This window comes from Dipodomys merriami, unplaced genomic scaffold, assembly GCF_024711535.1.
Source record: "Dipodomys merriami isolate MVZ:Mamm:240054 unplaced genomic scaffold, mDipMer1.0.p SCAF_17, whole genome shotgun sequence".
NCBI lineage: Eukaryota > Metazoa > Chordata > Mammalia > Rodentia > Heteromyidae > Dipodomys > Dipodomys merriami.
In genome coordinates, this window is record NW_027203048.1 from 13,335,740 (window position 1) to 13,359,950 (window position 24,211).

General features: G+C 46.0%; 1 protein-coding gene across 1 annotated transcript in view; it reads left to right on the plus strand.

Moving 5' to 3' along the window:
- The window catches only part of Ehd3 (EH domain containing 3), a 30,415-nt gene extending 20,735 nt beyond the window's left edge, over positions 1-9,680 (plus strand). The window contains exons 4-6 of the mRNA XM_070025316.1: positions 3,701-4,113; positions 4,650-4,814; positions 7,501-9,680. Of these exons, the coding sequence (XP_069881417.1) occupies positions 3,701-4,113; positions 4,650-4,814; positions 7,501-8,028 (1,106 nt within the window). The 3' untranslated portion in view covers positions 8,029-9,680. The remainder of the gene's footprint in view (positions 1-3,700; positions 4,114-4,649; positions 4,815-7,500) is intronic.
- Positions 9,681-24,211: the final 14,531 nt, after the last annotated feature.

Genomic DNA, 24,211 nt, shown 5'->3' on the forward strand with positions numbered 1-24,211 from the left:
GGCTTCGACCATGATAGCCCACCATTTGATAGCAGCTTACCAGAGCTTGCAGAATTTGCAAAAGTAGGCAGATGACCAAGAGGCCTCTGTGCTTATGAAATTATAGAAAAGGTTCCCAGAAGTCATCTGTCTGTCTGCAGAATAGAGCAGACTTCACATGCACGTGTCCAAGGCACCTAAGAAAGCAGTCTCCAGTCTTCCTTCTTCACTGGGCTGCAAAAGCATCCTCCTATCTAATATCCATCCATATCCATCCTGCTGCATTCTCTTTTTTTTTTTTTTTAAACTAGGGCTGAGAACCGAACCCAGGGCCTTGGGCATGCCAGGCGGGCGCCCTTCCGCTGGGCTAAGCCCCCAGCCTCTCCTGCTGCATTCTCCAACATCATACATTCTGTCCTAGGATTTGTGGACCAAGAAAGGAAGCTCAGAGAAGCAACCCGGTTCTATGACTTGGCAAGCAAAGAGGTGAAGGCTCAGAGAGGAGAGGCTACTTGCCCAAGGACACTCAGCAAGATACTGGCTGGCAAGAAACTAGAGAGGGACTCACCCGAGGCCAGTGCTTCTTCAAGAACTGCTTTAGGGAGTGGTTCCTCTCATGGCAACTAGTTCAGAGAAGAACACGTTATAAAGCTAGTGGGGCAGTGAGAGCAGCCAAGGTCACAACTGAGCTGTTTCACCTACATCCTTTTCTTGGGTTTGATCTTTGCAGCAACCCTGTGACCCGAATACCGATGGGTTCTAAGTTAGAGAACAGAGAAGACTCCTTTGCTCTCTCTCAGCTGTACCATGAAGAACAGGATTCCTGTTTTACTCCTCTTCAACCAATACTCAAAATTAGCAGGGCCAGAGAGCAGAGGTCAAGCATCTTCTTCAGACAACTGCATGGCCTGGACCTGCTTCTCAACCCTCTGTAACCTCCACGTTCTTGTCAGTCTGGCCACCCTGGCTGTGTATGTGCTGCTGAGCCCAAGTATGGCCAGCTGCATAGGTTTGCTGCATAGGTGAAAGGGAACAGCATTCGCTTCCTAGCTTACACACGTGTACGCCCTCCCCCTCACACACACACCGCCCCAACCCCGTGGCTTGCATCACCAGCCTACGGTGGCAAATCTTTCTGCTCCAGACATGAGACCAGCAAAACTGTGACCTGTTTTCAAGGATGGGGCAGAGAGTGGAGGTTGTCCTGGTTTTTGGAGCCCTGTGACCTCTTTCCAGCCTTTAGGAACACCCTGCTTTGGGGCTGGAGCTGTCCCTGCAGTGGGGAGGAGAGAGGAGAGGGGAGCAGACAGCAGCCCACCTGGAGCAGGAAGGCTTGGCCTCCTGGACACCACATGCTGGGAGGGAGGTGCCAGCTGGGTGGACAGCAGGTACCCTGAGGCTGCCGCATAGGTCACTGTGGGCAAGGGCACACAAGGCTTCACTGCAGGCCAGCTGTTACTTGCCTGCTGTTTAACTCCCCACTCTCAGAGTCTCATCTCTCCTGTAGACCTGAGCATGCTGCCTCTCCTGCTGCCTACCTCTGAGGATATGATAGAGGTGAAATGAAGTCATGGAGGGCACTTGCCCACACTGATCTTGATGGGATCATGTCTCTTAGCAGGATAGTCTTGACTGACCATCTCTGATTGGGACTGATAATCGGCTCTACACACTCTCTCTCTCTCTCTCTCTCTCTCTCTAAGATCTCCTGGCCTCAGGGCTCTGCCCCACCTGAGTAGTAGAGAAAAAACCTGGGTTAATTAAGTAGCCAACAACAAGGAGGAATTCATTAGCGATAATGCCCAGAAGCCCTTCATCCACAGGAGAGTAATACAGGAGGGCTGTTAGATTTCTTTGTTGGTCAGGGCTCTCTTTTGGTGCTGGGAAGCACTAAAGGATCCTTTGGGGAACTCTGTGGCAGAAGAGTGTCCTGTTCACGCTAAGCCCATCCCCTGCCCTGAAGATGCTGCTGTGACAGGGTTATAAATGGATCTCTAGGTACTGAGAAGATGGCCATCTCTCTGGCTTACCCCACCTATCCTTACCACCACCACCACCACCACCATCACCACCACCCAGTCTACATCTGTGATTAACCCTTCAAAAGCCAGGCACACTGACAGCTAACAGCTTTGGCTCCAGAGCCATCTTCCTGGTTCTCAAACCCAGCCCTACCACCTACCTCCTTGAGTCTCTGGCTACTACTAGATTTCACTTCACAACGTCATTGTGAGGATTAAGGAATTAGTGATTATAACGACATGAGTTAATCTAATCCAATTAGTGAACTGAGTAGTTCTGGGCACCTAGTGAATGCTGCTAATGCTGGTCATTAGCCTTTATTATTATGGTGGTCCAGTGGTCCTCAGTGTGCTCTGAGAACCAGTAGCTGCAGCATCTCCTGGGAGCTTGTTAGAAATTTCCACCCTATTCCCTCTGGGTCAGAAAGTTGGGGAGTAGGCTCCAGCTTCCTGGGTTTGAACAAGCCCTGCAGGAGAGTCAGACCAGGCTGCAGCCGAGATCCCTGTTAGAGGCAAAGCTTCCCAAGTCTCACTTGGCCACAAAGCACTTACCAAATGACCTTGCCTGGTGTCTAGATTCAATCTGTGAGGCAGGGCTTTTCCCTGAAGGCTTGGTTTTCCCACTTGATGGTAACAACAGCTTTGGGGGTCCAGGGTGTATCACCTTGTGTTTGGGGGAGCCAAGGCTGTGGGTCATGCCAGAGCCCAAGAAAGAGTACTCGCTTTGGTGCCAGAGGTGTACCAATAGGGAAGTGGCAGAAAGGGGATCCTAGGAGTTCTGCTCAGATGCGGGCTGGGAAAGCCTGAAACCTCCATTGAGGATTGAACCAGTCCCCTCACCTCTCTGAGCTCCCTTCCTCTTAGTGTTCCCTGTTTTGTGGAAGAGGATGCTGAGGCAGGCAAAGCTAAGGCCATTACCAGCTCTAAGCCTTGGTGAGCTACATAGTATTGGGACCCCTCCCCCTCCAACATCTCCACCATTTCTTAGGGTTGAACAGAGCAAGGGGCTCCAGAGCCAGCCAGACTTGAAGCAGCTCAGTCCTGCATAATCAAAATGTGGCCATCCTCAGTCACATCCTAAGAACCCCCTCGTGGATTAAGAATTGGGGATTCTGGGCTGCAGCAGATAAGGGCGGGAGGGAAGGAAGGAGGGCAGAAGGAAGGGAGACAGCCTAAGAGTGAACAAGTAGTGTGTATTTATAGCAAGAGCTCCAAACCACAGGGTGAGCATGGTCGGAGCCATCCATCAGTAACTTGCATTTTCTGTCCTGTTGTTTGTGGATCTCATCAAGAATTCCTGAACTTCAAATTAGGTAGCCAGCATTGAAGGTGGCTGGCTGCTAATTTGAATAAGCAAAAAGAGCTGCAGAGTGGCTGTGCTTATTAGGAATAGGATGTTTATAATAAAGTCTAGAATTTACGGAGAGCCTAAGTATTGGGCTGTAGGTGATTTAATCCTAGCCCTCATGTTAATTAGACACTATACAATGCCAGTTTCTTTTAGATGGGGGAAAAAATAACCCACTAAGGAGAGCTAGGGATGTCACTCAGTGGTAGTGCCCTTGCCTAACATGCATCAGATCCTGGGTTCTATCCCTAATGCTTAAAAGAAAATGTCTTTTTTTTACTGCACTTGGCTCCTCTTCTTCCAAACCCCACACCCCAAAGACCCCTCCCACCGATTGTCCTTCTGCCGGCAGGGTATGACTTTGCAGCCGTCCTAGAGTGGTTTGCGGAGCGCGTAGACCGCATTATCCTACTTTTCGACGCCCACAAGCTGGACATCTCTGACGAGTTTTCAGAGGTCATCAAGGCCCTCAAGAATCACGAGGACAAGATGCGGGTGGTGCTGAACAAGGCTGACCAGATTGAAACACAGCAGCTGATGAGGGTGTATGGGGCCCTCATGTGGTCCCTGGGGAAGATCGTGAACACTCCAGAAGTGATCAGGGTCTATATCGGTTCTTTCTGGTCCCACCCCCTCCTCATCCCTGACAACCGGAAGCTCTTTGAGGCTGAGGAACAGGACCTGTTCAGAGACATCCAGAGTCTGCCCCGAAATGCTGCCTTGCGCAAGCTCAATGACCTCATCAAGAGAGCCAGGCTGGCCAAGGTAAAGTCGGCAGAGAAAGCCGGGTCACAAGTTTTGGGGTTAGCTGCAAGAGCTGAGGGTTATTAACTTTCAACCACGGGCTGGTGCCTGCTTGCATCACAAGTATCAGCCGTGCCAACTCAGCCCCTGGGGGCAAGAGAATGTGGTAGCTGTGGTTGCAGGCTCTGGGTCAGATGGCCTAAGCCAACAGTTTATTGCCTGAGTGGTCCCAGCCCCTGTCATGCCTTTGGTCTCCCAGTGCCTTTTTCCGTGTCTATGTAATGAAATGACTGTTGGAAGATGATGTGGTACCTCGGGTTCTCAGCAGACGACGCTGCTGTCTGTAAGAAGCAGCAGTATCACCATCCCCATAACTGTTGGGCCTTCCCTCCCCACATTCACACCTTGCCAGTGGGTAGAAAGAGGAATGGGTTTTGAAAGCAAGGGGGGGCGGGGTGCAACAGAGGCATCTGGGAAGAAGTGGGGCAAAAACAATCATTACACAGGGGCGAGTCCGGAGTCTTGATTCGAAGGTTGTCCTCTGGCCCATTTGTCAGGTCCATGCCTACATCATCAGCTCTCTGAAGAAGGAAATGCCCTCAGTGTTTGGGAAGGACAACAAGAAGAAGGAGCTGGTGAACAACCTGGCAGATATCTATGGCCGGATCGAGCGGGAACACCAGATCTCTCCTGGGGACTTCCCCAACCTGAAGCGGATGCAGGTGATGAGGGTCAGGGCTCTAGGATCAGAGACGGTGACACCCAGGCTGACAGAAAATGGCAGAGGCTGCCTTCAGAGCTTGCGGGTGGGGGTGGGAAGGGGAGGGAACAATCTAGAATTAGAAGGCAGGGAGGTGACTCTAAACCTATCCTTTCTGCTGGACTGTTACTGTTCAATCATATCCAAGCCTGGGGGGACATATGGAGCCAGTGTTCCCAAGGGGTGCATGTGTGTGTTTTTTGGGGGGAGGGACTGACACTTGAAATTTAAGGCCTCCAACTGTTAAAGCCCCTGCAGGCTTGACATCCTCACCGTTACCTGTGTCATGGGACAAGTCACCTGACCAAGCTTCTCCAGGTCCTTGAGTGCCTAAGTTTATCTCTGAGCTCTCCCTTAGGAGCAGATGAGGCCATACATCCCGGACAGGCAGGGAACTTGTATCTTTGAGGCTTACCTTAAGTCCCTCTCCTGGGCAGGAGCCATTAGTTGCTATCTATCATGCTTTTCCCCAAGGCAGTCCTCCTAAGAAGGCATTTTTATCTGCCCTTAATAGAAGAGAAAACCAAGGGCTCAGTGTTTTCCTAGCTGTAGCATTTACATACATTCCAAGTAGAAAAGCCAGGAGCTGTCCCCAAGATCCAAGCAAGTAGCCACTATGACAAACCAACTGGATCCTCTCTCAGGCTCCCTCTCTTCATCTGTAAAACAGGGGCTACTGTTGGCTCATACCCATAATCCTAGCTACTAAGGAGGTCGAGATCTGAGGATTGTGGTTCAAAGCCAGCCCAGGCTAGAAAGTCCATGAGACTCTTATCTCCAATAAACTACTCAGAAAAAAACTAGAAGTGGTGCTGTGGCTCAAGTGGTAGAGTTCTGACCTGAGCCAAAGAAGCTCAGGGACAGTACCCAGGCCCAGAGAAGCCCCAGGACTGGCAAAAAAAAAAAAAAAAAAAAAAAAAAAAGTTCCTTGTACACAAATCCTGGGAGCTCTGTGGCAGTCTACAAGGAGCATAGGACAGAGCAGTTACACAATGGCAAGCCTGGCTGGTAAACACAAAGGACTGAATGATTCTGACAACTTCTTGAAATTCTATACTTTTTCAAAAGTAAAACAGTCTTAAATCAGGGAATTAGAAAGCAAAATAAGAGCTGTAGAAGCATTAGCAGTCGATGTTATTGTTGCTCTTCTATTGATCTTTAAGCTGGGAACAAGTTTCTTAGTGTAGTATTTTAGAACATCACTGGAGTCTAGTTTCCTGTCTGATAAAAAAGAAAAAAGACATTCCAAGCATGCACTTTCCACGGAGCCATTCATTCATGAACCCGGCATGCGTTTCCGATGGCTTTAACGTAATGTGTGTTTGTCAACTGCGGTGGCTCAGAACACTTCAGCACCTTTACTTGTTCTGTTGGGAATTCATCAGTCTGTAAGCAGTCATTTGGGAAGGCAGCATTTGAAAGGGACCCAACAACCCCTATTGTAGTGTGGGAAATCCTTGTTGTTGTTTTTTAACTTACAGAATTTTGCCTTCTTTATTTACGTCTCATCTGTTCTGTAGTTAAGTATCACTGTAAACAGTGGAAAGTTGCCCATTGCCCCCATCCCACCCCGCCAGAAGACACTGAGACCCCTGTGTGGGAGCCCAATAGAGGTGAACAGGTTGAAAGACAGGAAGAATTATTCTAAAGGCCATTGTCAGCTATATCCACAGCCCCTATCACCTCCCTGGCCCAGCCCTAACATGGGAGGTGAGAAGTATCTAGCTAACGCTTGCCCTTGAAATGTAGCTATAAAGGTCTTCTGAATTTTTCTGCAATGAACTTGATGTGCTTGTGCATTGGCCTCTTCCCAGCATGCTGAGACTGCTGTGGCCAGACCAGGGCAGGAGCAACAGCTTTTTGCTGTCACTCTTTAGGGCTCAAGGAAAAGCTTAATGTTTAGTTCTCAAATCTCAAGGTCAAGCAAAGTAGAACACCACTCACGACGTATTGAATGGCCATTTGAAGGCAAGTTAAGCAGCTTTTACGAAATCCACAAGCCTGCCTATACCTGGGGTGGGGGGAAGGGTACAGAGGGTCCATCTTTGGAAAACTCTCTCCAAGCAATGCCAACGAATGAACAATGCTGATGAACCACAGATTTAGAATTGACCTTTGGCTTTTATTAGGATTTAGTTTTAGATGTCATGGTTGTTTCTTTCCAAACTGTGGGTAGAATGTAACTTCCCTACCTCAGAGGGCTTGGGGTGGGGGGCGGGAATAAGGAAGTAAACAAGGAAAGCAGATAGCAAAATAACTTACTCTATTTTTCAAGTCTACAGAGACCCATAAGACTCAAGACTCAGAGGGGCCCAGCCTAATTAATTAGGCACCATTCCATAGCCAAATCTAACTTTAAAAGGAATCCAAATGAATAGATGAAACCAGTAGTTATTAAAATTCTTTCTTCTCCACCCCTGTACCTGTTCTCTTCTTGTCTGAAAACCTCTGTCCTCCTCCCCTCTCAGATCTTTGAAGGGTTTGTGATGTAGATCAATGTAGCCTCTAGGTCCCACTCCTTTCACTGGGAAGGAGCTTGTCTGTGAAGATCTCTATGATCCAGCATTAACAGGCGGCACACTCTCCACACACGGAAGCTCTCGTTCCATTGTATTCCCTTCCTACTTTTCTTATCTTTCTCTTTCCAGGACCAGCTGCAAGCTCAAGACTTTAGCAAATTTCAGCCATTGAAGAGCAAGCTACTAGAGGTGGTAGATGACATGCTGGCACATGATATCGCCCAGCTCATGGTGCTGGTGCGCCAGGAAGAGACCCAGAGGCCAGTCCAGATGGTGAAGGGAGGAGCATTCGAGGGTACCCTGCATGGCCCTTTTGGGCATGGCTATGGAGAGGGAGCTGGCGAGGGCATTGACGACGCTGAGTGGGTGGTGGCCCGAGACAAGCCCATGTACGACGAGATCTTCTACACCCTGTCCCCTGTGGATGGCAAGATCACAGGCGCTAATGCCAAGAAGGAGATGGTGCGCTCCAAACTGCCCAACAGTGTTCTGGGCAAGATCTGGAAGCTGGCCGACATCGACAAGGACGGCATGTTGGATGATGAAGAATTCGCCCTGGCCAACCACCTCATCAAGGTCAAGCTGGAAGGGCATGAGTTGCCCAACGAGTTGCCCGCCCACCTTCTGCCTCCCTCCAAGAGGAAAGTGGCTGAGTGATGGGGGCTGCAGACAGAAGGAGACTGGCGTGGTGACTGCGTGTGCGTGCGCGCGCACACACACACACACACACCCTTGACACGCGCATGCGTGCACGCGCACGCACACACACACACACACACACACATACACACATACACACACACCCTTGACAGTTACACCGTAGCTGAGAATGGACAGTGATCCCCATATTTCCAGGCTGCACCTTGTTTGGACAACCCTCTTGAGTACTCAGGATTGGTAGAAAGACAGCAGTAACCCCAGAGTCCTGAGGCCATTCACTGGCTGATAAATGGCCCACCCAGCCCCGCAATGTCCCCACGTCTGAGCTCTGAGCAGATGGGCTTTTCATTTCAAAGGCAATTTACTTTCTTTACTGTGCTTGTATTGTTCCCTCTTTGGCTTCCTAATAAGAAATCTACTCAGGGGCTGGGAGATGTGAGGGAAGGGGCAGCTGTGGGAAGGAGGGTTGAGCTGAGGAGCATCTTCCAGGGCCCTGGGTCCCAGACCTGAGGATCCATTGGCCAGTGTTCTGTGCTCTTTCCAAACCTAAGGCTGTGTCTTCCTCAGTAAGCCTGGCTTTGAGCTCTGCCTGCACTTGATTTTAAAGAATTCCAGAGGGGAAAGAGAAGAGAGAAACTTGGTAGGAAAAAGCAAGGAAGCCACACTGTGGTCTTCTTGAAACACTTGGTGATTTCTGGACCATGAGTTTTGTCTGGGTTCATGTTCCTCCTGGGCTGTGATATTTAGAAGGTCATACTTGACTCACATGGACCCAGCCCCTCCGGTGTGCCAGGAGCTGTATTAGGTACTTTATAGACATTATCCTTCAATAAAGCTCCAGGTATTGCCCACCCCTCTCCTAGCATATAAAGAACCTACGATGCAGAAGAGTTTGGGTGGTCTTCAAAATGCACACCAGAATGCACAAGAGAGAATTGGGAACCAGGGTCTCAGGCCTGCAGACTGCCCCCGTGCCGTGATATGTGCAGGACCCCAGCATTGCTTCCCGGTAATGAGCCACAGAGAACAAGCTGAGCACGTAGGCTCCCTCTTAGCCTCTGAGAGCAGGCAGGTGAAGGAGAAGGGCCCGCTAACATTTGGTGGGCAATCAGTTTGCCCATCTGTCACCTCCAAGAAGCAAACTGTGCCTTCTGGCTCTGCACCTCATATTCTTAGCATCACAGGAGTCCAACATGCCAGCAGGAGAGTGGGCTGTCCTGCTGGGTGCTGTTTGTGCCAGTCCCTTCTTGGCCTCCCACTCATCATTAGCTTGAACCAGCCCAGCTCGAACGCAGCCACTGGCTCTCATCAAATAGTAACTGTGCTCATTGTCAGAAGGCTAACTTGAGAAGTTTGTGTTACAGTTCCCTCCAGGGTCTTGGGGACTGCTGTATCCTTGGTGAAATCCCCACCATACTCAATGTCCTATGCCCTCCTTCGTGGCCTTTCCCTTGGCTTGCTTTGTGGCCACTGATAAAGTGACTTTGTCTGCTATGCACCTACCAGGATGGAAAACAAAACAAATATAACTTATTTTATATCTATGTTCAGATTATATAGAAAATATTCTATGTATCTATGAGGTGGTTACTACTGCAGTGTGTTTGTCATTAGTATCCATGGTAATACAGCACATTTATCCTTTAGTACCCATTTGGTCATAGAGCATCATTCCATGGGCTGGGTTCTTCCTTGGGATGTCAGGTGATGTCTTTGGAAGGAAATGCTCACTGTGGCTACTCAAAGGCCAGCATTTATAGTGGTTCATTGGCCCCAGTTTCCTCCTTGTCTGGTAAATGGCCTAAACCAAACTGACGGGGCCTCCACTCCCAGTCCCGCTAAGGTGGAAATGGTCTCTAAACCTGTGGGTTTCCTTCTACAAATACATTTCTCTTTCATGTGAAATGAAGGAAGGCCAAGGAATAAAGGTCATACTCTCTGAAGAGCCCCAAAGTGTCAACCGCAGCAGAGGTACCATTTTTCTATAAAATAGTAAAGAAATAGCAGAGGAAGGTAAAGACAAGAGGTGAGTCAGAGGATTGCCATTCAAGTCTAGCCAAGGCATGGAACTCCATCATAACTCATGTCTGGGTATAGTGGCATGTGCCTATCATCCAAACTACAAGGGAGGCACAAACACTGGGCGCTGTCATCCCAGCAACAAAGAGAAGCACAAATAGGACAATCGAAGTCCAGGTATAAAGTAAGACCATATCTTGACAACCAACACAAAGCAAGGGCTGGTGGAATGGCTTGAACAGTGGTAGAGTTCCTGTTTAGTAAGAAGAAAGCCCTGAGTTCAAACTCCAGTACTGCCAAAAAGGAGGAGAAGGGATGTGAGTTCCTCTTCCCAGCATTCCCTTGGATACACTGCATTACTGCTCTTCAACATCTCCCTTTCTCTTCCCCTTCATCTAAAACTATCCAAGAAGGATCTGTGAGGCAATGGGATTCCATGTTTATTCTGTCCCCCCCCTCCCTGGAAAAAGAGGCTGATGACTGAGATTTTTGCTCCAGCTGCCTTGGCCTACTGACCCCTTCCTGGTTCTGAGGGCTGGGATATCTCAGCCTGGGTAATACTTTACATGGAAAGTGGAGCCATGTCATAACTGCCCCATATACAAGAACCTCTAGGATAGTCATTCTGTTCCTCTCTCTCCCATACTATCAACCTGGACCATGAAGTTGATTGATGAGGCAAAAACTCCATACTACCAACCCAATCAAGGCTGCCCTTTTGCAGAGTTAAATCATGATCCGAGAACAGTCATGCATGTGGCACGGTGTGGTATAATAGGACATGTTTGCCAAGTGGTGAGGGGTAACCTTGAGTCATTCCTCCACCCATTTGGTTCCTCTGTTCCAAAAACCTATAACTGAGCTAGGTCAGAAGAACACTCAGAACTATCTGGGGGAGCAAGCAGGCTTGTTCATTCAATATGAGATGCTAATTAACTATACATATTTGGAAGCTATAATTAATTTGTCCATTTACCCATTTGGAAGCTATAATTAATTTGTCCATCCATCCACCCATCCATCCTTCAGTCAAAAGACACTGAGCAATCATAGAAAAGACTCTTGAGGAAAATCTAGAGACTCATTCCTTAAGAACACTTAATGAAAATCTACTTGGGTGGTGTGGACAATCTTAGATACATCCAAACGACTTCCTAGAAGATCAGAGAGCTCAAATGCTGGTGGGGAATGAGGTATTTATACAAAGATTGGTAATGCAAGGAAAGATGTGAAAAAAGGGTACAGGCAACATGGAGACTCATGAGAGTGACGGTGGCTTCCAACTGGAGGGATGATGATCAGAGGACGCTAGAGAACTGGGACAGAGGAATAACAGGGATAAATTTTTGGACATAACTTCTTTCCTCCATCACTGAAAGAAGATGGTGGGGGGAGGGGCAATTATACAAAACTAAATACAGCCTTCCTAACTTAACAAGTCATGGCAAACTCAGAACCACTGATATATTTGAGGAAAAGAATGATTAGAATTTTGCCTTTGGGGACTTTGCTAGTTTTTCACAGATCATTTTCAAGTGAAAAATTTTGTCCATATCTTCAAGGTTGAATTCAGTGCCCAGAGAAAAAAATAGAAATGGTGATGGAAGAATGTCAGCTATCCCAGCAATGAGGGAGCAGTTGGAGAGCTATGATCCTCCTAATTAGGGCTGTTTACCAAGTTGTGGTTTTCCTGTCCTCTGCCACCCAGGGGGGATTGAGTGCCTCCCCGCATCTGAAGTTATATGGGCTATGTGACTTGTTTGGACCAGTGAGACAAGGATAATAAGCCACTTTTCCCTGTCTTGCAAGAAGGCCTTTGCCATATTCTGGTTTTCCTGCCTCATTGGCAATGTCCATGAGTGCAAAAGTGAGGATGTGGCCTAGTGAGGATGAGTCCTCAATTTCTCTAAAATCTTCTCCTGACCTACAGGGACAGGTGTCATGAATACGATACCAGCTCTAGTCATTTGAAGTCATTGATTGTCATAGGCTATTTATTTCCAACCATAACCTTTCCCATCATGACCTGGAGACTTGGTAAGCTCTTCCTTCAAACAGAGGAAATACCAAGCTCCTGCCTCCTTAAGCACTGAGGCTACCTGAAACTGAAGGAATGGATGGTTTGTGTCAGGTCTTCCAGTACCTGAGCCATATTCTGCCACATCCCAGAGCCTGACTCTTCATCATCACTCTGTGTGCCAGAAAAAAGTGCATTTACAGTGTCAAACGTGGATAAGCTTTGCCCTCTCTAGGAATCTAGGCAGTAGGAAATGAGCATGTGTCTGCCTAGGGCTACCAAGGGACAAGTATATAGGTTGGAATACATAAAACTACAATTCCCAAACATCCTTGCAGCCACGTTCAGGATGTGACTTTAGATCTTGCCTATCAGACACACTCATGGGAGACCACATAGCACTAGAAATGGTTATCTACCACGTGTGCTTGTCCAGGGAGACAGTATTGTTAAAATACACAGTGGAAACCTGGGCCCACAGGAAGAATTACTAGATTGTGCAGGGCTGGGGGCTGGGCCAGATGGAGGAGTTATACTGAAATGATACTTGCTGGGAAAAGCTTGTTTCGCTTTCTTTTCAGAAACAGAAGATGACCCTGGGAAATTTCAAAGCAATAATAACTTTCTAAGAATCCACAAGGATGATGAGTATACTTGTACCCTCAAGGGTGCAAAATGAGGGCATGTTAGAAGTAGTAATTCTATCTGCATCTGTCAGCATTTCATGAGGGGCAGAGCCCCTTACCCTACCCCAGACAGTATCACTGACACATCAGGGTGGCAGCCATGGCCTGGGGATGGTTTGGCACATAAATACAAACATATACAGGAAGGAGTAGGCCCTGGGATAGCAGGTGATCTGAGTCCAAGCATTGACGCAAATCACGTGATGCTCTGTAATTTCATATATTCTTTCCCTATGAATATGAGGGAAATTGAGGTCATGTCAGTGTTTTGGAGCTATTGTGAGAATACAGGAATTAACAGGTAGAAGAGCTCACCATTAACATCAACACCCTACACAGGTACATTCTTCTGTTGGCAGATGCTAGAAGAGGCAGGTGTCAGCAAGAGGTGGCAATCCTGTCTACAGCAAAGACGGAAAGGTACAGAGGAGGAGGAGAGTCAGGAAATGTGTAGGGAAGGTCTGGGAAGAACTATGTTCAATGTTAATACCTGAAAGGTTCTCACAGATCTAAACATGAGCTAGAAGTTACCTGTGGTCCTGGACTACTTGAGGACTACTGTTGCCCAAGTAAATACACAGTCTGGAGTTTCTTTCTGGCCACCCAGACACCTTGATAGAGTGCTGACAGAAGCTTGTGAAGATCTGGATGACTCATTGAGGTGGGTCCCAGTAGAGGTTGATAAGACATCCTGCCTCTAATAAAGACCACATAGGAACTTGAGAGGCGATGAAGGCAGGTCCTCCAAAATGGTGAATATATGACCCCGATGGGGAATACTTATTTTCACAGAAAGTGTCTGGACCACACTGCTTTGTGAGTCAAGTCTCCTTTCTGCCAATTTCTTAAAACTTCAAGTGCTTACTGTGGAGAGGTGACCTTCATTGCCTCCTCCTAATCCCATCACAGGCTAGGATTGGGATTTGGTTCACCATTGAAAGAATCAAGCTTGTAAGTGTCACAATGATAGGAATGAAATCGGACTCCAGTCCAGGTGTCCTCCTTTCCTGTCTTCTCCTTTCCTGCTCATCCCATCTAAGGAATACATCACCCTCTTCCTTGGATTGGGTTTTCTGTCCTTGGTAGGCCCCCCCACACACACACACACTCACATACTCTCCTCTTGCCACCCTCCATGTTACTGCATATCCAGAGCAGGGTCTTACTATGAGACCATTAGCTGATCAGAAGAACAAAGAGACTGCGTGCATCACCGTGGGTTTCAGATGCTGCCACCCTGGCTCTGGTCACTCAAGTCTGAGTTTAACAAGGAAGCCGGGTTAGCCCAGGAGAAGACGTTCCTGTCAATCTGGCAGAGAGGTTGAAAGATCCATGTTGGGCAGGCATCTGGTCACAGCACTATGTGAACACCTGCTTCTATACAGAATTCCTCATTAGACCTCATGTGCTTAATGAATGCCTCCATAGCTTTCTTGGCCTAGGGGACAATTTTCCTCATCCCAGAAAAATCTGCAATGAAATGAAGAGATACAACTCACTGCAAAGAAGGCAGTGGGTGCTTCTTGCCCTGAACAGAGTGACCATTTCAGTCCCAGAGCAGCTGTAGCTTGTCCTCTAGATACCCCAGTGTGTCCAGAGCCACAGGAACCAATGCCTGCGATAATGATGGCCCTGACCTCTCCAGCAACATTTCCTGGAACTTCTTGAGATGAAGAAAAAAACAAGCAGACTTAACTCTGAGCTGTAGCCCTTGGCCAGATGTCATGTCTCAGCCACAGGGACAGGCTCAGTGCCTCGCCTGTCATCCTGAGCTGGCGATTTATGTAAAAGAAGCCCTGCTGTACCCACCAAGGATTTCATTCTGACGCTTTGCCTGGATAATGACAAGTCTTCAAGCCAGGCTTTTCCAAGACACAATGCAAATACTCCCTCAAATGTGACACTCCAGTGCCCACCACCACCACTGTGCCTACAATGCCTTTGGGCTTTGGGAGCACCAGCTGCCAGCTGACACCACACACATTTTCATTTCCATACTTGTTTAGTTCTACCCATCCAAAAACTATGTTCCTATGGATACAGAATGTGCTTCACTCCAAGCAATGGATACTTCACGATGCTACCAGATCCCTCTTCACTGCTGCTAGTACTGCCAGCTACCAGCCCTCAGCTGTCTCTAGAAATTTCCCTCCACTGCAGAGACCTGCTTTTGCTGGTCCATGCCACACTTTCCCAGGGAAAGCGGCATAGAGGAGGCCTGGACTCCTTGCCTCAGTGTGGTAAGACGAGGCCAGCCTCCGAACTTCCCTGGGGTCAGCTGAGCCGTGTGGCTACAGTGAAGTCTGGTGGTCCCTCTGCTCAAGCTTGTTTCCTGCTCAAGTTCCTGTGTGCAAAGCTTTATCTCACAGTCTGTTCTTGCCAGGTGGTGACTCAAACTGCTCCGGGTGTCTGGCAAATAAGAACTGCTCAATAAATACTTGTTTGCATAATTGAGTAGTCAATTGCTCGGTAAGAATCCAATCCAAGGATGACCTCGTGGGGATAGTTAGCTGACCATGCAAATAGGTGCAGTGGCCTTACCAGAAGATAAGTGCCACACACGGCATCAGATTCTGTTTGGCAGACTGCTGTGAATTACTGGGAGAAGCTGGAGCTTAGTATGGTCCCAGAGTCCCAACGTGAGCAGCTCCAGCCAAAGGGTAGTTATGAGCAAATGATGAGGTTTTCCTCTTTCCTTAGAAAAGCAAGTCCCTCCTGCTCTGAGACATGTTCAGATATGAGAGAGACAGAAGTCCATGCGTGAGATAGAACAAGCATCCTTTCCTGGGGTGCAGCTCCCACTTATCCAAAAAAATCACATCCACTAATTGGCATTCGAGCAAAGGATATTTTCTTGGGAATAAAATGAATGCTGATACCATAATTAGGCAGCTGTCTAAAATAACTGCTTAGAGAGGCTGAGACATTTTGGTATTTGAAGAAAGTTCCCATGATCATGATAAAGTTTTTTAAATAAAAACTTGTAGGATTGAGGGGCTGGGAAGGTGGCCCACTGGTAGAGTGCTTGCTTTGCATGCATGAGGCCCTGGGTTCAGTTCCTTAGCACCACATAAGCAGAAAAAGCCAGAAGTGGTGCTGTGGCTCAAGTGGTAGAGTGCTAGCCTTGAGCTGAGGGACAGTGCCCAGGTCCAGAGACCAGGCCCCACAACCAATTTAAAAAAATTTAAAAAACCAACCTTGTAGGACTGAAAGATCAATAGGTAGCAGAGAACTAAGCAACCAAGAAAGCTCTGGTTGGTTTCAAAGTCCAAGTACCCACAGGTTGCTAGCAACCGCCTGAATCACTGCTTGGTGAGAGTCTGAGACCAAGCTTGGCTCCAGGATCAAGCTAACTCTTTTCTGGTTCTGAATAAGGGAGCTGTGGCACAGACCTCTTAGAATAAAGTTTTGCCACATTGTCAGTAAAGAGGAATTACACTTAATGCCAAAACCATATTGTAAGTCATACATAGTTTATTATATGAATAATTATCTGTTATACCTAATTGTTAATCTGGTGATCCATGCAAATCTTATCACAGTCTCAAACGTTTTTCTATCCTTAGAAGTTGAAAGAATAAATCTTCTTCAGCTACTTAAAATAGTAGCAACCTGGAGGTAAATCTTGATTGACCTTTGTGATGAAATCACCAAGAGAGGTAGAGAGGAATGTTTGCATTGGGTCCTTCTAGAACATACCTCTGTTTCTGAGTGGGTCCTAGATTACAGAACCTTAGTACCTTGGAAATCATCATATCAACGCAGCCTCAGATAACTACCACAGACCACACCAAACTTCCAGCAGTGACTATTTGATTAATAGGACCCATTAATAGAACCACTTTGAAATGTGCACATTGAGCTACACTTGAGAAGAATTAGAATCTAGATTCACTGACCTCTGACAAAACTCATTGAATGCAATTCCAAGTGAACCCTGGTGTAAACAATGAGCTTCTGGTGATAATGATGTGTCAGTGTAGGTTTATCAACTATAAAAAATGTTCTTAGAGTGCCAAATATTGATAGTGGAAGTTGTGGGAACATGAGGAGAAGGTTACATGGAAACTCTGCACTTTCCACTCAACTCTACATGGAAACTCTGCACTTTCCACTCAACTCTACTATCTTAAACTGCTAAGAAAGAATCAGAAACAGAAAAGAAAGGGAAAGGGAAAGGAAAGGAAGGAAGGAAGAAGGAAGAGAAAGAAAGAAAGAAAGAAAGAGAGAAAGAGAGAAAGAGAGAAAGAGAGAAAGAGAGAAAGAGAGAAAGAGAGAAAGAGAAAAAGAGAAAAGAGAAAGAAAGGAAGGAAGGAAGAGAGGATGAGGGAGGAGGGGGGGAGGGAGGGAAGAAAGGAACGCCCTGTGGTCAATGGAGATAGATCTTCTGGTACCTTCTTGTCCAACTCATTTTGATGATATATCAACCTATATAAATTGCTGCCAGGTTGTCTGTGCTGTGGGTTTGGTCTTGGGCCCTGGTCATTTACTTATCAGCAATTTATTCATTTTTACAACTGTAACTTAGATGGGGAGAGCTCTGTTCCCTTGTCCACCAGTCTTCTCTGCACCCCACTTCAATTCTTTTGCCTGAATGAACCCGGAGATCATCACATTCTCTCATCTCCTTTTGCTGTTGATCTCATTCTGTCTGTGCATGGGGAAAAAATAACCCAGGATAACTTATTGTTGAAAGAAAAGGAGATAAGTCACAAGAAGGAAAAGATACATTTTGTTTTTTTCTTTGCAGCTCAGGAAATGCAACTCTCTAGATAAGTTTGTTTTGTGATTTTTTTTTGGAGGGGGGGAAGTGAACTCTTTCTTTTTTTCCAATGCAAAAATAAATTTCCCCCTAAACAAAATGTATCCTTCATGTGTTACAAGACATAGTCATTTTTTCAAGATAAAAATGGCAGATTAGTTAGTCTGTGAACATTAATTAAATAATGATAAAGAGTGAAATTATCCTTCCAGTGTCCTTCCTCTGACTTCCTGCTGCCTGCAATGGTTCATACAGAGCTCTTTTAGCTATGGTAATTTCTGGCTTTAATTCAACTGTTTTCTCTGAAAATATTAGTTCTGCAGTGTGTTAAGGATTTCCACATCTGTGTGTGCATGTGCATGTGTGGATGTGTATGAAAGAAATGAGGCCCCTTGGCCTCTTTCTTTAGTAGTGTAAAAGTTTTGGGAAGTACCAGAAAATAATGTTGAAAACACTTCATCAGAATCTTCCCATCCTACTAAGCAACTCCAGCTCTAGAAGAAGGATATTTAAAAATGCCTCTAGTGCAGCAATTTGAAAATTCAAGATTGTATTTGCACATTATAGAACCACCCTCTCTCAGACCCCTCAAGCCCATTATCAATAATAGCTCTGCAACCTATCATCCGGGTGTTGATTGCATTCTGCCTTGAACTACAACTGCACCATGTAGGTAGTTAAACCCAGGGTTCCAGGGTCCTGGTGTGAACACAGATAGCTCATGTCCATGCTGAGCCTAGCACAGACGAGGTACTTGCCCATCCTTCTCTGCCCTCTTTGTGGTGCTCAGGTAAAGGCATGTCTATATCGCTCCTAAAGAAGCCAACCACTCCCACAGAACACAGGTAGTCAACAAGTCCACTCTGGATGTCCCCATTTCTCACTTCTTTAGTCTACAAAGACCTCTCCCTTTCTGGTATTTGGTCACAACCACACAATGACATACAAAAAAAAATGGCTGTTAAGGATTCCAAGTATTTTTATTTTGTCTGGAAGCCAAGTTTAAAGTATCAGAGGGCAGGCCTGTGTTTCCTATTCCTGATCTTTCTTCTCACCTGCCTGAATCTGTGATCTGCAGGTGTTTGGTGTTGCACAGGTGTTCAGCTGCACAGGTGTCAACGAGCCCAGTGAAAGAAGTCACTGAAGGGCAGCAAGAAACCTCCAGCCTTGCAGGACAGTATGGTCACCCACCAGTGTGGATGAGACGGCCTTGCAACTAGAAGAGGAGCCTCCAACCTTCCCATTCCCAAGTTACAACCTGTTTTGTCCTCTGAAGTTGAGGCAGCAAGTGAAGTTGAGCAGGAGTGTGCCTTAGGTCAACAGTCTACAATCAAGTTCCCTTCCCACCATGGGCCCCCAATACCAAGAGACCCCAGCCCCCCATAAAATCTCACCTTCCATATCCATCACTTACTTGCAGACCGGTGTGCCGTCCATATCGTCAAGGGCTCAAGCCTATTTTGCTTTCCAGGAGCTCTTGGTATCCATGAAGGCAGGGCAGAGCTAGCCAACAGAAATTATTTATACCATGAAGTTGGTGAGGCTGAGTTAGTAGCTAAATCTGCTATGCAGTAATGACTAAATACCAGTTCTCTTCATCTGTAATATAAAGTTATCATGGATTTTCTGTGACCACCATTAAATTTTGCTAACTACATAAGGCATAGTAGTCTAGCTTCCTTTTATGCTTTCCATTTGAACCAAGGAATAATCCTCTAAGACAAACACTGTTATTATGCCCCCTATTTTACAGATGGAAAACTTGAAAAAGGCTTAGGTGAGAAAGGAAGAATAAAGTCACCTCCCCAAAGTTGCCATCTGTTAAGTGGAAGACCTAGAGTCTCATCAGCACATTGTCATTCTATTGTATATCTTGCCTTTCAATATCTAAAGAAAACTTTTCCAGGATGGAGACACATTTCTTGCCTTTATAGCTGGCATATAGCCTTTAAAACAACACACACACGTGCGCGTGCGCACACACACACACACACACACACACACACACACACACGCACACACACGCTGGATACTGGTGGCTCACACCTGTAATCCTAGCTACTCAGGAAGCTGAGGTCTGAGGATCGCGGATCGCCGTTCAAAGCCAGCACAGGCAGGAAAGTCTGTGAGACTCTCCTCTCCAATAAACCACCAGAAAACCAGAAGTTGAGCTGTAGCTGAAAGTGGTAGAATGCTTGCCTTGAGAAAAAGGAGCTCAGGAAGAGTGTCTAGACCCTGAATTCAAGCCCCATGACCAACAACAACAACAACAACACACACACACACACACACACACACACACACACACACACACACACACACACACACACAGAGCTTAAGGAATGATAGGAAGAATTTGATTTAAAGGAACAAAGGGCACAGGTGTTTACAACAAAAGTAATAGAAACTGTGATATAGAAAACATGACATTATTTACATATATAAGGTCAAAAGAACAAACTTCAAAGTCCTTTCTAGACTTGTGATATAAAATAGTAAAAATAGCTTATCTTTTCAAGCCGTTGACCTTGCTCATGTATGAAATGACTTGTTATCTACCTGTTCACTAGTTGCTTATCATCATAAGCTTGCTATTGCCACACTCTGCCCTTTAATTGCAATGGAAAAAAAGAATGAATTTTTGATGAGTGAAAAGACTTGTATCAGCTAGTAAGGATTTCTCCCCATTTACACATCAACAATAGCTCAAGGTCTTGACTAACTGATCCTTACCTGTTCTCAATAAGCTCATGTCCCATAGGATGACCTATGGGACAGGAATTTGCTGATCACTTACAAGGGATTGGCATGGTGCCAAGACAGATGTGGAGGAAATACCTTCATAGCCCAATGTGAGGCTAAGAGCTCTTCTCCTAAATACCAGGTATTTCCAGAAGCTCTAAGAAATACATTCTTGCTTAAGACATATCTAGATTCACTGGTATACCTTTGGGTGCAAATATACCATATCCAGATACTGAACTCTTGAAAACTTACTTAATATTGCAGTTGAATCTGAAAATTTGTGTACCCAAATAAGAGTGGGCAGCTACAGAGTGAAAATCTCTTAAAATGGAGGCCACAGTCTCTGCCTAATAGATGGCATTTGTCCATCTGACTCTTGCAGGATTTGGTGGACGTTCATGAGAGCAGCATATAGGGACCAAGAGATGAAAACATGGTCCCAGAACTCCATGTACTGTGAAAAAACCATTACCAAACTCCCAGGCTGGAGAAGTATGAGGGGGGAAGGGTCTAGAGTCATGTAAAAGGTGAAAAGACAAGTTTAGTGATCCATGGATGATTGAAAACAATAGGGAAGGAATTCAAGGGGAGCAAAATTGTTAACAAAGAAACAGCAAGGACTTGATCACTGATTAAGAAGAAGAAAATAAAAGACCTTCAGGATGACCTCTGTCCCTGTTTGTTCATAACTTAGAGGTTTCCTTGGACACAGGACTTTCAGGGCTAAAACCAGTGAAGTCCCAAGCCAACCCAAAGTTGGATCATCCTACACAACACAAAGAGAACAGAGAAAGGATGTAGCAAGATGATTGCTACATCCTGAAGGAGACAGAGAGGTTAACCTGGGACAGGAAGACCAATATTTTTTACACATCAATTTTTATTACACTGAAAAGTATTTTGGCGCAAAAAGCACAGATTTATAAATTACAGCAGCACAGTCAGTTGCTCCATAACCTTGACCCAGGGCTAACGTCTTCATCTCTTTCTGTTCCTCTTTATTTCATGATGATGGTCAGCTCACTCTTGCTATCTAGAGCCTTCTGGTCACTGACCTTCAAGCTCTGTATCCTCCAACCCAAGGTCAAGCTATCACTCTCCTCATTCTCATCCCTGCCTTCCCTCTTCCCCCCCCCCCAAAAAAAAACCAAGCAAAGCAAAAATCCTAAAGCCAAGGCCCCTAGCTGAACCTCTGCTTTGGATCACAGTTATTATTCTCTCCTGTGAGATGAAAGTTCCCTAAACCTAATCCTTTTCATCAAGTAATAGGTGCACAGCCATGGCTTCCAGCTCAGCAATGTCCTCCCCTATGAACCTTTACTAAAAACCTCAAGCCCTTGCCAGTGGTCCATAGTCCCTCAAGGAAGTGCTTGCCTGGCATTGATTGATTATGCAGCATATGCACTAGCTTCTAGCATCTGCATCCTCCCCTCCTTCCATCCAGCTACATCCCTGTGGAAGGCACATTCTCAACCTCCTGCTGTGCTTCCTTTCCCCCCTCCCCCCAGCCTCCTCCATCCTGGTTCCACTTCCTTTACCAGTGATACCTCAGGATTCAGTGATTAGGGCACACAATTCCTTCTGAGGGCATCTTTTCTCCAGCTTTAGGAATTCTTCAGAGTGCTAAACCATGTGAAGACCATGAACCAGGAAACAGTCTCTCTAGGCACTGACTATGCCAGTGCCTTGATCTTGGATTTCTAGTCTCCAGAACTGTGAGAAATAAATCTGTTCTATACACTGCCTAGTATGCAGTATATTGTTCTAACTAACAGCTTGAACTGTCTAAGCCTACTGCCAAATATTAGCCTAAGAATTAAATTCAGAGGAATAAGCAAAACATTTGCAAATTCTCAGGCATATATAAGTAGGATAGGAATACCAAATGAACCAATGAGTTAAAAAGACATCATAGTCACAGATAGTGGTACATGTCTGTAATCCCAGCACTCAAGAGGCAGAAGCAGGAGGATCAAGAGTTTAAGACCAGCCTGGGGTTCAGAGCACGGACCTTAAAACAAACAAATAAACAAAGACATAGAAAACTAGCAACAACTACTTACTGGATAAGTGAAAAAAAAAATGAATGAACAAGTGAATGAATAAATGAACGAATGAATGAATATGGGATTGCTGGGCCCAGTCAGACCAGAGCCAGTCAACAACAAAGCCAGTCATAAAAACCAGGCTCAGCAGACCCAAGTTTGGAATTTGAAGCTGTCCAGTGTAAGGTCTGCACAGGGACACCTCCCTACATCTTGGCTAAGCTTCCACTCAGTATCTGTTACCTAGGTAACTGGCTGACCTGGAAGCAGTCACCTTCTACTCCTGCTAGGTCACATCCTAGGCCACCTCTGGTCACATGCCTCCCATCTGACCTTAGGAAGGTCTCAGACCCTGAGGTCACATCCAGATCCAGTGTGGCCACACCTTTTCCCCACCTGGCCACACCTCTTCCTGTTCTTGGCCAAGATAAGTCCTGGCCCAGGGGTGGGTCGCCCCTTTTCTTGTTCAGCGATGCCTCTACACCATGCACGGCAGGGACAGCTGTTTGGTAAATAAACTTCTTTTCCTGCCTGAATAGCATGTGGTATTCTCTTCATTGGCTATCTAATGAAACCTACCTATTTTTTTTTATTGTGAAAATAACGTACAGAGGAGTTACAATTACATGGGCAAGATAATGAGTACATTTCTTATCAAGCATTGTTGCCTCCTCCTTTGTTTCCCCTTCCTATCTATCCCTTCCCATTTTCCCTCCCCCCTGCCTCCTCATGTCTCCCATCACCCCCCACCCCCAGCAGCCAAAGTTGTAAAGTTTGTTTTTCGACATAACAATTTGTACATCTCATTGTTACAATGGGTCCACTGTATCCCTATTTAAACGATTTGTTTTTTCCCTTTCCCTCCACAAATTATACCAACATCAAAAACAGTGAAAGCAGGGGTTATACCATGGGGGAGGGACATACAAAGCAACAAAGAAATCATCTTATAAATGTTAGAAACAATCACATGAAAGAAAAAACATTTGAATACTTATCTTGGGGTTCATTCCCCTAACACCAATTTATCTGACCTTTTCTGCTTGACTCAGACATATACTAGTTATTGCAAATAAGGGAAACCATGGGGCCTATGTTTCTTTGGGCCTGGCTTACTTCACTTAATATAATTTTTTCCAAGTCTTTCCATTTCCTAACAAATGGGGCAATATCATTCTTTCTGATGGAGGCATAGAATTCCATTGTGTATAGAGACCACATTTTCTTGATCCATTCATCTACTGAGGGGCATCTGGGTTGGTTCCATATCTTAGCTATGGTGAATAATGCTGCAATAAACATAGTTGTGCTGGTAGCTTTAGTATGGTCTTCTTTGTGATCATTTGGGTAAATGCCCAAAAGTGGGATTGCTGGGTCATAGGAGAGCTCTATGTGGAGTCTTTTGAGGAACCTCCATACTTCTTTCCAAAGTTGACACCTACCTATTTAATATACCTTACATCCAGTAGACATGAATGTAGGCAAGGTGTCAGGACAATAGGTACAGAACACCACCTTGGAAGGTCTTGTGATGGGGAGAACTCCCACTGCTACTAAGAAACCTCCTAAATTAGAGCCAGGTCCAACCATCTATGGTGAGCTGTCCTAGAATCATGCACTCAGAAGTAATGGTGCTGGAAGAAGCCATAGGAGCCACCTTGTCTGAAGACTCAACCTCAGCTATAAACAAGTACAGCAGACAGATGTGAGTCAGTCCAGAGGGCTGGACTCGAGTGAACCAGAGATCACAGGCCCTCTCAGATAAAGGCATTTAAAAGTCAGTTAACAATATTTATAAGGTGATTTTTTTTGTTGCTTTGTATGTCCCTCCCCCACCATAATTTGGGGAAGGGACAGGGAAAAAACAAATTGTTTAAATAAGGATATGGGTGGACCCATTGCAACA